We start from the raw sequence: 10,823 nt of genomic DNA on the forward strand, positions 1-10,823 counted from the left end.
AAATTCCACCTGAGTTCTTGTCAAAATAGCTGGAGATACCGGCTCTAAGCACTTCGGGGGCTCAAGCCCATAAACTAAACTCCAATTTTCTATTTGTGCCCAATATATATGCACCCACACAGCCACACAACAGAAAGTCAATGGGATGTTTGAAAAGCATTAATCCACTTTACCTAGGAAAGTGCCAATTTGCATAGATCATTACTTTATGTACAAGTATGAACATGCATTTAAGGCCCTTCTGGTAGACATCACACACTTGAGCCTTCCATTTAATTCTATAGGAGACTGATGCTGAGGTCTTGATCCTGGCTAGTCCTACTCCTTGATTTTAGCCCAAAGTAATTGCCACATGAAGGTTGTTTTTTATTATAAAGATCCCCATCCTGCAAACACTTGAAGAGGCAAGCAGTTTTACATAGATGGATCATATACAGAATCAGAAATGCCCCAGAGCCCCAAAATAAAAATATGAAAAAAAAAGAGGAAAGCGTCACCATATAAAAGCATAATCTCAATCTGATTAGCCTCTGCTATTGGAAGTTCTGTGATGCCTCTAGACACATCCACCTGAATATGTTTGTGCTTGATGCAAAGTATTTAAAATTAAGAAATGAAAGTGCGTATTACTAGCTGTTCAGTTATACATCCTATTAGTCGTCTGCTAGTTTATTTCTCAAAGGTAAATATGTTTAAAGTAACTTATTTTCAATGTCATGGTGGCATTTCAATACAAAAAAATAGAACTTCACAGGGGATTTGTGTTGTTTAGACAAGATAATACTGTTTTGCAAAAGAGATAATGCAGAGTATCACAACCACTTTAAAAAAATACAGCACTGGTAGTTTATATATGTATAGATTATATCTATATAATCTGGAGTAAATCCACCAGTATGCCAAGTAACAGAAGATTCTTAGTTCATTGCCTTTTTCCGACATCTACGCTACCCTCTTTTTGATTTACAAGCAGTTCAGTAAAGTATCTGATCCCGGTATTTTCTTTACAGTAAAACTACAAAAAAATCTGACAGATTAAACTAACATTGTGCCAGAGGATCCATGAGCGTAGGGCAGTTGTGCATGTCAAATTTGAACTCAAAGTACAGAGAAGTTAAATATTTCATAATAACAAAGTCAGCAAATAAATTTCAGACTTGCCATGAACTAACAGCAGCACATGATCATACTCTAGTCATATATCATTATCCTTTAGACCCTAATTCTTAAGTGAAATTGCCTTCAGCATAGTAGCCCAATCATACCTCCTTACATATTTCTCTATTAATTCTTTGGGACTGGGGCTTTCATCTTTCTCCTGGGTTATAAAACAGAAAACACACTGTTTGCACAGCACAAGCAGCAACACGTACAACCTCTTAGAAAAAGCCAGGTATAATTATGGTCAGAACACTGTCAGCTACTCTAGTAGAAATCTTTCACAGAAAATAACTAAATCTTAAAACTAGCAGTAGCTATCAGTGCACTACCTCCTCTAGCTGCAGACAGCAGGTTGGGAACTGGATGGGCTGAGGTACCTGATCCCACAAGGTGCTGTATGTCTCGAGTGAGATCCAGCATTCTCTCAACTCCAGCTAATGTTGGTTGGAGTTACAGATGTTCAACATATCGCATAAACAGGTCTATAAACTCTGACAGATTTTTGCACATCACTTACCTGAATATGAAAGACCCTAAAATGAAATGAAGCAGGATAAATAAGACTGCTCACTCTAGCACAGACTGAAGGCCAATTTTTTGTCACACCCTGAAAGCTGCACCTTATTACACCCTGATTTTAATCTAAAATCCACATATGGATCGATAGCATATTGCCCTAAAAAATACACTGTAAGGGTGGGGTTTTTTGGGTTTTGGTGGTGGGGTTTGTTTGTGTTGTTTTTGGGTTTGTTTGGTTTTGGTTTTTTTTTCATTTTATACAACGATAATGACTTGAGAGGGGAAAAAATCCTAACAAATGAAAACAAAGTAACCTTGAAACATAAGATGGAGACACAGACAAAATTTGACAGTGACAAAACCTATTTTGCTACCATCTTTACAGTCCTCTACTTATATGCACAGCCAATAACCAGCAAACATTTCGGTCATAACAGTAAAACATTCACAAAGGTTCTTTATGTTTCAAGAGGACACGAATTGAATTTTTAATAAAATTTTAGCCTTAAAGCAATTCCAAAGTTTGGATTTTGAAAAGACTAAGAAAATACTACCCGAGCAAAAGAGATTCTATAAAACCACTGCCCAAATAGCTAACAGAAAGCTTGAAACGTGACACAAAAGGAAGGTGTACAAAGTATCCTAACATTGCAGTCGTATTACAGGTCAGTACTTCAAGAGTAATGAGTGAGATATAAATATTTACCGTAGGTAGCTAGACTGAAGAACGTAAACAGATTCCACAGATATAATTTGTCAATATCTTTACCGCTGGAAATGGAAATGTTAACTCAGCCGGTCACTGATCCTGAAAGATGAGTATAATCAATTACATTTTTCACCTGTCAGTCATTGCTTTTCTCACACCTGACTGCTTCCCTGCCTTCTATTTCTTGTTTCAAGGCACTGAACAACTTTTTATATCCACTTTTCACTTGGTCTTTTTCACCGATCCCGTACTGCCATCTCAGAATAACACTTCTTGTTTCAGAACTAGTATGTTTTCTTGCCTTATTTTCACAGTATTGCCTGTTTCCACTGTCTCCCATCTCAGAAAGGTGGCCCTTCTGGTCTCTGAAATGCCATCTTAAATCTCACTTCTAAAGGTCTGCAAATTTTAACCACCTCCTAAACAATAAAATCTGATCCAAAGCTCACTGCAGTCAATGAGAGCCTTTTCCATTAACCTCAGTGGACTATGAATCAGGACCAGATTGCTGTCAGTAACTCTGGACTGAAATCTAGCAAAAGAAAAAACCAAAAGGATCTCTATGGGTATCTGTGCTGTTAATAACAGACTGCTACTTCAGCATAGTCATGGCAATACTGTATCCTAGGTTAACAGCATCTGTGAATATTTTCAATACATTTTCTCCAGACCTTATGCAAAGGATGAATGCCTTAACTTTGTTGTTACCTTTTCTGTACAAATTTGGAGCAGTGCCAAAGACTTCTGACAGAGCTTGAATAAATAAGCATAGACTAGTTCCTATCACTTCCCTTATATGCTACAAGATACTGTTCTACATCTAGCTGGGCAAAACAAGGAAAATTTTCATGTTTATGAACCAGGTTAGTAAGTCTGTACAAAAAAATCCAGAGTTAAAATGGCTGTTTAGATAGGGTGATGGAGTATTTGGAAAGCACATTGAAAAGTTTAAAGCCAGTACATTTTACATTCTCACTAGTGAGGATGAGCAATGCTGTTCTTGCAAGGATTCTCTCCCTAATCCTATAGTATTAATCTAAGAGCAATTTGAAGAAAAAACATTCCAGAAATCAAAAATAACATGACACTTATTTTGTTCTTCCCATCTTCATAAACATTGTTATTTCATCTTTGTGCAAGTCTCCCTGCCTCTTCTAACCTCAGTTCTCTAATGCATATTTTTAATAAAGAGAAATTAAAATAAATTATTTTTGCCTACCCTTCCTTCTTCTACAACTTAAGTTTTAATTTTTCGTAAGTGCCTTAGGTGTAAAACCAGTGCCTTTCTGCAATCCCACCAAATGATATAGGGAAATCAGTTCTAACAGACGACTTGGGAGATCTAATGTGGTATAATAATTAAGATACACAAACACTATGCAGAAGACTCTGGACATGTTATGGAAAAAGCTATCATTATCAGACAGCAACTATTGCCAATATAAAGCTAAAATGTTACACATTTATTAAAAGGTGTATTGTGATTTGAGGCTATTTCAGCAGTAATTCGGCAATAATGACAGTTCACATTTTTCACATCTTTACCCTATATTGTACTAACCAAGGTACTTTAGGGAAGAGGATAAAAGTAACACTGCCTATTACCACGTATCTTTGCCAAGTGTATCAGCAGACACAAAGCCAGTCAGATGACCTTCACTGAACTGGCACAGTTTGTTTGGGTTTTGTTTTTTGTTTTTTTTTTTTTTTTTGGGGGGGGGGGGGGGGGGGGGAGTGGGTTGGTTGGGGTTTTTTTCCTTTAAAAAAAGATATTTATGCTGACAATTTTATTATAATGAAGTACACTCCACCCTCACAGCTTCAGCTATGGGAGGCAAACACTTTGTAGAAATGAAGTTACTGTTGCAACAAGGTTGCTTGACATTGTTTAATACAAAAAGGAGCCAGGACACAGTACATTAACAGGGGGTGGAGTGTATTGTATATACAGAAGAGGGGTATTACGTCTGTTCTGCCATCTGACATTGATGTGAGAAAAGGGGACAAAAACAAATGCATTTTCTTTCCAGTACTGAAACATGCAAAGACAAAATGCTTAGTACAGGTTGTATGCAGCTCGAAATAATAATAAAAATAGACAGCTCTAGAAATGCCCCAGTATACTAAATTTGTTTAGATTTTTTAATATTTATTTAATACTCTGATCTTTCACTTCAAAACTTAGAATTAAGCAATGAGTGAATAGGATCTGAAATACAGCCAAGCCGTTGCTCACGTCACATTAAAAGTAATCTTTTAAATGCAGCTGTGGATTTTTAACTTACACTGAACAGGATTTTCAGTTGCTTGGAATTTGAAATGCAAGCTGAACTTGGCTACATGACATCTTTTTTTTCTTTAGGTGGAATTGTAAATATGCAATAAATGCTCCTTCAAAGAGGCAACATGCAGAATTCAAACCTATTTGTTTCTTGCAGGGTTCTAGTGACCTGTGCATGAAGAGGTATTGAAGCAGTGGTGCAGTGAGAATCAGTACAGCGATACAAATCCACAGCTCAAGCATGAGAACTTAGAGGCTGGACCTCTGAGGAACAACACTGAGTACACTGTTCTCCAAAATACACCACTTCCTTTAACTAATGAGCTTAGTTTCAGGAAAATAGCTGCTCACCAACTTTTTTCCGAAAGAAAAAAAAAAGGCAGGGAGGGTAGGAAGAGGGAAGAGGTAGAAAAAGCTTATACATCATGATGACATTTAGCAGAGAGCTGCAAAGAGAAAGCAAAGATGAAAAATATTTTAAATGTGATAAATTTCAACCAGAAGTGTGGAAGCATTTTCTCCTGTTAATATCTTGCCAGAGTTGGCTGGGACAAAATTTGGGTTGCAGCTGCAGGCTGAAGCAACAGTGCTGAGAAACAAAACAAACAGGCATTTACCACCCCCTTCCCCTCCCAGTTAGCAAAGTACAACTGATGCTTTTGGTTGACTGCAAGGCAAATATTAACTAGAAACTCATTTAGCTAGATCCACATCCATGGCCCCAGATGTTTAAAATGTATCATGGATTAAAGCCATGAAATAAAACTTAAATTTCAATTTGAAATTTTATTGGCGTGTTGCTAGAATGGTCAACATTGATCAACAGGAGAGACTTTGTCCACATACTCTGAGAACAGCCTTCCTGCACCCTCCCTCCTCTTTTCTTGCTCTTTCAGCATTAATGCTATTAAAAGCCAAACAAAATACTGGCTATGGGTGTAAAGAATGCTGGTTTTTTGGAATGTTGCCATGGATCCTGCTTCCAGTCATGTCCCACAGAAAAAGCGTACAGCCTCCTGTCTCTGTGGCAGGCTGATCTCCCCGGGCAGGGCAGATGGAAGATAGCCACGTACCCCCGCTACTCCCTATTCTTTCCCATCCACTATAGCCAGGTCTTTGATCACCCTCAGTTTGCCACTGGCATCGATCCTGCGCTTCTCACGTATTAGATCCTCCAGGCTGTGGAACCTCACCGTGTGCACCTTGTTCTCCGCCAAGTGGATCTTGAGATAGTATTGCTGCTGGTGCTGGGTGCCGGCAGCAGCCTGCAGCTCCCCCCCGGCTTTGAACTCCCTTTTCCCGAAGCGGCACCAGGCGGCGAAGCTCTCGGAGTTAGTCCAGCAGATTTCATCGCTTTTTAAGCCCAGGTGCCCGCAGGCGTTTTGCACCACCAGCTCAGCCACCAGCGGGCGAAAGCGGTACCAGCTATTCACCACCCGGCCCACGTTGCCCGCGGCCGCCTCGTACAAGCTGTCCTGCCGGATCTGCCCCTGGTGCAGGTGGATGATCTGCCCGCTGCCCACGTACACTGCCCAGTGCGGCGGCGGGTGCTCCGACGGCCCCAGGTAGAGCAGCTCCAGCAGGTCCCCCGGCTTGCAGAGGGCAGGCAGGGCTGACACCGAGTAGACGCTGAGGTCCCCGGCCTGGGGGCCGCTGCTGACCTTGGAGAAGATGCATTCCTGGCCGCGGAAAGCGGAGAACTGGGTCTCGTTCAGCACCAGCTGGTGGTGGAGGTGGTGGGTGGGCGTCTCCTGGCCAGGGCTGCCGGAGCCCTTCACGCCGTACTTGTCTGGCTGGCCTCGCTCGTCCAGGTCCTCCTCCTCATCCGAGAAGAAGTAAGCCACCCCGACGCGCAGCTCGTCTTTCTCGATCCCCGAGGGGTCCCCGGTCGGCAGCTCGCTGTAATTCAGGTGGGTGATGCGATCCAGTTGATTTCCCATCAATGACAGGGCGAGGCGAGGGCAGGAATCGCTGGATCTGAAGGAAGGGTGGGGTGGGCAGGGACAGAGCGAAAAAGAGAAGGGAAGGACAGTGCAAACGGAGGGAAGGAAAGAGAGAAAGGGGGGAAAAAAAAAAATCAAGGCACATACAAAAGATTCCAGCGATTCCGCCCTAAGCCCCCATCCCTCCCCCACTCCTTCCCTCCCCTCCGTGCAAGCGAGAAACTCCCAATGCGCATCCTTCCCCCGGGGTGCGGGGCAGGGCAGGGCAGAGCCCCCTCTCCCCGGCGCTCCCCGGGCTGCGCCGTGCCGGGCTGCCCGAGCCCCGCGGTCCCGGAGCGCCCGGCTCCCGCCGCCGCGGGAGAAGGCGGCTCCCCGCCGCCGGCCAGCTCTGCGCGGGGGGATGGAGTTCCGCCGGGAGGATCCGCTCCCCGCTCGGCAAGGGACGAGGGCTCCCGGGTGCGGGGAGGGGCTGGCCTGGGGGGTCCCGAGCCCTCCCCTCCGCCTGCGCTGGGCAGCGCTGCATGCGGGGAGGCGGCTGCAGGAGCGCACGGCCTCGGAGCTGGCACTCCTTCCTGCCCGCCCGACCCCCGCAGCCCGGCCGGGACCCGGCAAGGAACAGGCGAAGAGCAGGCAATCGGCATCCCCACCACACACCCAAGGGGTCCCTCTCCGCCCCCTCCGTACCCGTGGTCGCCCAGCGCCAGAAACCCCCCCCCGAAACTCCTTTAAAGTCGTCCTGTCCCCATGAGCGCTGCAGAGGAGGTGAGCTCCGTCCTCCCCGCGGCGCGCCCGGCTCGGCTCGGCTCGGCTCCGCTCCACCCCGCTCCGCTCTGGGCTGCCCGGCCCCTCCGGCGAGCCTAAGTACCGGCGGCGCCGCTCCCGAGCCCGCCCCGGCCCCGCTCATTGGCCGCGCCGCGCCGCCCTGCGCCCGCCACCGGCACCGGCACCGGCACCGGCAGCGGCGGCAGCGGCAGCCCCCCCGGGCCCCCCCGGGTCCCCCCGGGCCCCGCCACCCCCCGGCCCGGCCCGGCCCGTCCCGTCCCGCTGGCTTCCCAAGGCGGCTAGAGAGCGGTGCCCCTGCCAAGCGACCCTGCGCCGAAAGGGAAGAAAGAAAAAGAAAGATAAAAAGTCATTTTCACCAAGAAAAACCGCCCAGGTGTCAGCTGAAGGGTTGCAAGGAGTTGCCCCGTCCCTCGAGGCCGGAGGTGGGGTGCCCCTCACCTAACTTCCGTAACCTCGGGTTGTACCTGTGTAATATAAACTGATTCCATGGGTTTCCCTGTCGTCAGGAGAGACAGGCATTTCCAGGGGACTGTTCTCGCCCGTTGCGTGACCTGTTTGAGGAAGTGATGACCTGCCCTAAGGAGGTGCCTGTTTCTTGCTGTCGCCTGGACGGGACATTGAAATGTTAGGTGGTTGTTGCTAGGTGAGAGGACTCCCTGTGTTTGTCTTCCCACACCTGGCTGACGCGGCGGTCCTGGGCTGCCCTCAGATGTGACTAGAAGATGTTCTATGAATTGTCTCAAGTAAAAAATTACACTGCCTGACAATAGCAGTCCAGTCCTTCATAAAACGTATGAAATCTAAAATCTGTCATCTGTAGCAGTTAATACCAATACACACTTTTACACCTAATTTTGCACATTATGGTAATGAAACTCAGAAATGATTAGTTCATTAGACCACCATTTCCCTGTAAGGCACTAGCAAATGATGGGATTTTAACCTAGTTCTTCCGAGTTCCTAGTCTTGTGCTCTAATCATGCAAACTTCTGAGAAGTGAGAATTTAAATATTTTAAGACACTTCATGAAAAAAATCTAATTACATTCTTTGGTTCATATGTGAATCATATTAAAGTACCATTTTTATCTAGAAGTAAATTTACTACCTTCTTCACAGTGGAAATAGTTTTGTCATCTAGACGTAAGTATTTCTGCTTCCGGTGTTTGTGGATAATATCTCTCTTCGCTGCTGGCCTTTCTCCAGTCTTCAGGTTTAATTAACTGAGTGCAATAAAGCCAGTGCTCTATTCTCATCATAGAGAGGTGCACATCCTAAATAAATATAGTGAGTTTCAGTTTCTCTGGGTACAAGTCATACACCTAAGTTCATATGGATCAAATACTGAGTTTCTCAGACAGATGTGTTTACTTTGAATCACCCGTTTCCTTTTCCATTAAAATATTTATATGCCTGTCTTTCTAGAACAACATTTTTTTGTTCTCATTATTCTTTTAACATATGCAAAAGCACCACATCATAAATGGAACAGAAAAAAGGGTGTGTTTAGTGTTATGACATTCAAAGACTGACATAAATTATTTTTCACTGTGGCAATTATACTAATCTGTTGATGGTTACAGACTTTCCATGTCACATAAACCCAGGGGCTACAGCTGAGGCTCACAGGATTTAAGTTGATTTGCAGTAGTTAAGGATGTAGCATTCAGGGTCTGCAGAACTAGAAAGTGAATTTTAAAATAAAAAGTTTATCTAAAAAAGGATTCTATTCTAATGTATGCATTTAAAGGTTTCACAGGACTAAGCATAACAGATGGGTGTTATTAATCTCTGGAACTTTGTAAATGCTTTTCTAATGATTGTCAGAAATTATATGTTCTTTTATGGCATGACCTTCACCAACTGCAACATTTTAAATTAAATTATGAAAACACTCTAATAAATTTAGAGTTAAGGCTGTAAAACAGTGCTTAAATATTTTGATTTTTTTAATAACTGTTAATGTGCTTCATTGTTCAAGCTAGTCCAAGTTGAAGGCCATTTTCCGTAGGCCTTCATCAACAGTTTCTGTTTTCTAAACACTTTACATTTTTCCTGTTTAAAGTCTGCATCTTTTTAAGTTGCACTCACACAGTTCACACTTCCTACATTTGCCAATCATCAAGGCTATGTGGAGTAATTTTTAGATATTTCTCAACAAACAAAACATTATTTCATCATTTCCATGCAAAAGACTGGAGAACAGACTGCTTCAGTAAACTGCAGGTGCAGAAGGAAAGAGCCTGGGTCTAAGGACAGCTCTGCACTTCTACTTGGGTGGAATATCTCCTGCCAAATTTTAACCATTTTCTTTGTGTCTTCCATGCTTTGCAAGTCTGCTCAGTGAGGGTATTCTGTCTCTTGCTGAAGCACTTACAATGCCTTGCAATCTACATCTCTCCATGACCTCTCTTCAACACACCTCCAGCACTCATTTTCTCATTTCGTTTCAGTTTTCTTGGCTCAACAGTCTGCCTCATCAGTGCTTCATGCCCTACTGCCATCCCTCAAGAAGGACTTTTTCGCTTAGTTTCTCTTCAATCCCAATTTTAAATTACGAAAAAGAAGCGGTCTTAAAAAATCCCAACTAACAAACAAACAAGCCAAAAAAACCCTCAAACTTATAAGCATAGTTATATAAAACTGTGATTAAAGGACACTATAAAAAATCATAAGGATTATGTAAACCAACTGCTTGGTACAAACCTCTGAGTTTGAATGCTTCTTTTGATGTTAGAGGATGTTACAGAGGCAGTACACGGTGCCCACAGAAGTGTATTGAAGTGGGCTGCTGGAGATGCTTCTTTTGTCTGAGGTATTTTGGTGAATACATTCATTATCTTCTTTAATTGTTTTACTTCTGGGAGCTCATGGAGGCTTATTTAGCAAGACAGTGAGTGCAGGCTTGGCTGCTCCTCAGACCATGGCACTGGAGTGCGGTGTCACTCTGTTCATACTCCCATTGACCAACTTCAGCCTCATTAACCAGGGTCATAATCTCTCCTTGCACCAGAACACGGAAATTTGCCATGTTACTAACACTAGTCCATTGTTACTAACCCTAACAATTTTTATCTCATTCTCAGCATAGGAAAGAAATCTGGGAACATCTCTGGTTCTGTCCCAGTCTACTCCAAAGGATGGAACTTAAATTTTTCCACTGCTATTTTTTCCTTTTGTGCCTTTTTCCATCCTTGGCATTTTGTCACTGTTGCATCAATGTTTAATTTAATACAGTGAAAACTCTCAAATTATGTAACGAAATAGATACCCAGTAGCTTATTTTTTAAACCTTATTTTTTAAATATTCTTATCATCTTGCCTTGAGCTGAGCTTTGGAACCTTGGACCCCTGTTGCTAAAAGTGGACCTGAAACCTGCGTTGATTTGAATGAGTGGAGAACATTTGCACAGAAAAATTTAGGAAGG

At 43.5% G+C, this 10,823-nt stretch overlaps 1 protein-coding gene across 2 annotated transcripts; it reads right to left on the reverse strand.

Annotated features, from left to right (window-relative positions):
- Positions 1-636: 636 nt before the first annotated feature.
- On the reverse strand, positions 637-7,450 carry LRATD1 (LRAT domain containing 1). Of its 2 annotated transcripts, XM_075086785.1 has the most exons (3): positions 7,298-7,445; positions 5,864-6,647; positions 637-2,488 (listed from the first exon to the last, which is right to left on the reverse strand). In XM_075086785.1, the coding sequence occupies exons 2-3, from the start codon at positions 6,608-6,610 to the stop codon at positions 2,480-2,482; spliced, it is 756 nt and encodes a 251-aa protein (XP_074942886.1). In that variant the 5' UTR covers positions 6,611-6,647; positions 7,298-7,445; the 3' UTR covers positions 637-2,479. The 2 variants fall into 2 exon arrangements, with proteins under 2 accessions (XP_074942886.1, XP_074942885.1); XM_075086784.1 differs by lacking the exon at positions 637-2,488 and having other exon boundaries at positions 4,114-6,647; positions 7,298-7,450.
- Positions 7,451-10,823: the final 3,373 nt, after the last annotated feature.

The sequence above is a fragment of the Phalacrocorax aristotelis genome, chromosome 3 (genome assembly GCF_949628215.1).
Source record: "Phalacrocorax aristotelis chromosome 3, bGulAri2.1, whole genome shotgun sequence".
Lineage (NCBI taxonomy): Eukaryota > Metazoa > Chordata > Aves > Suliformes > Phalacrocoracidae > Phalacrocorax > Phalacrocorax aristotelis.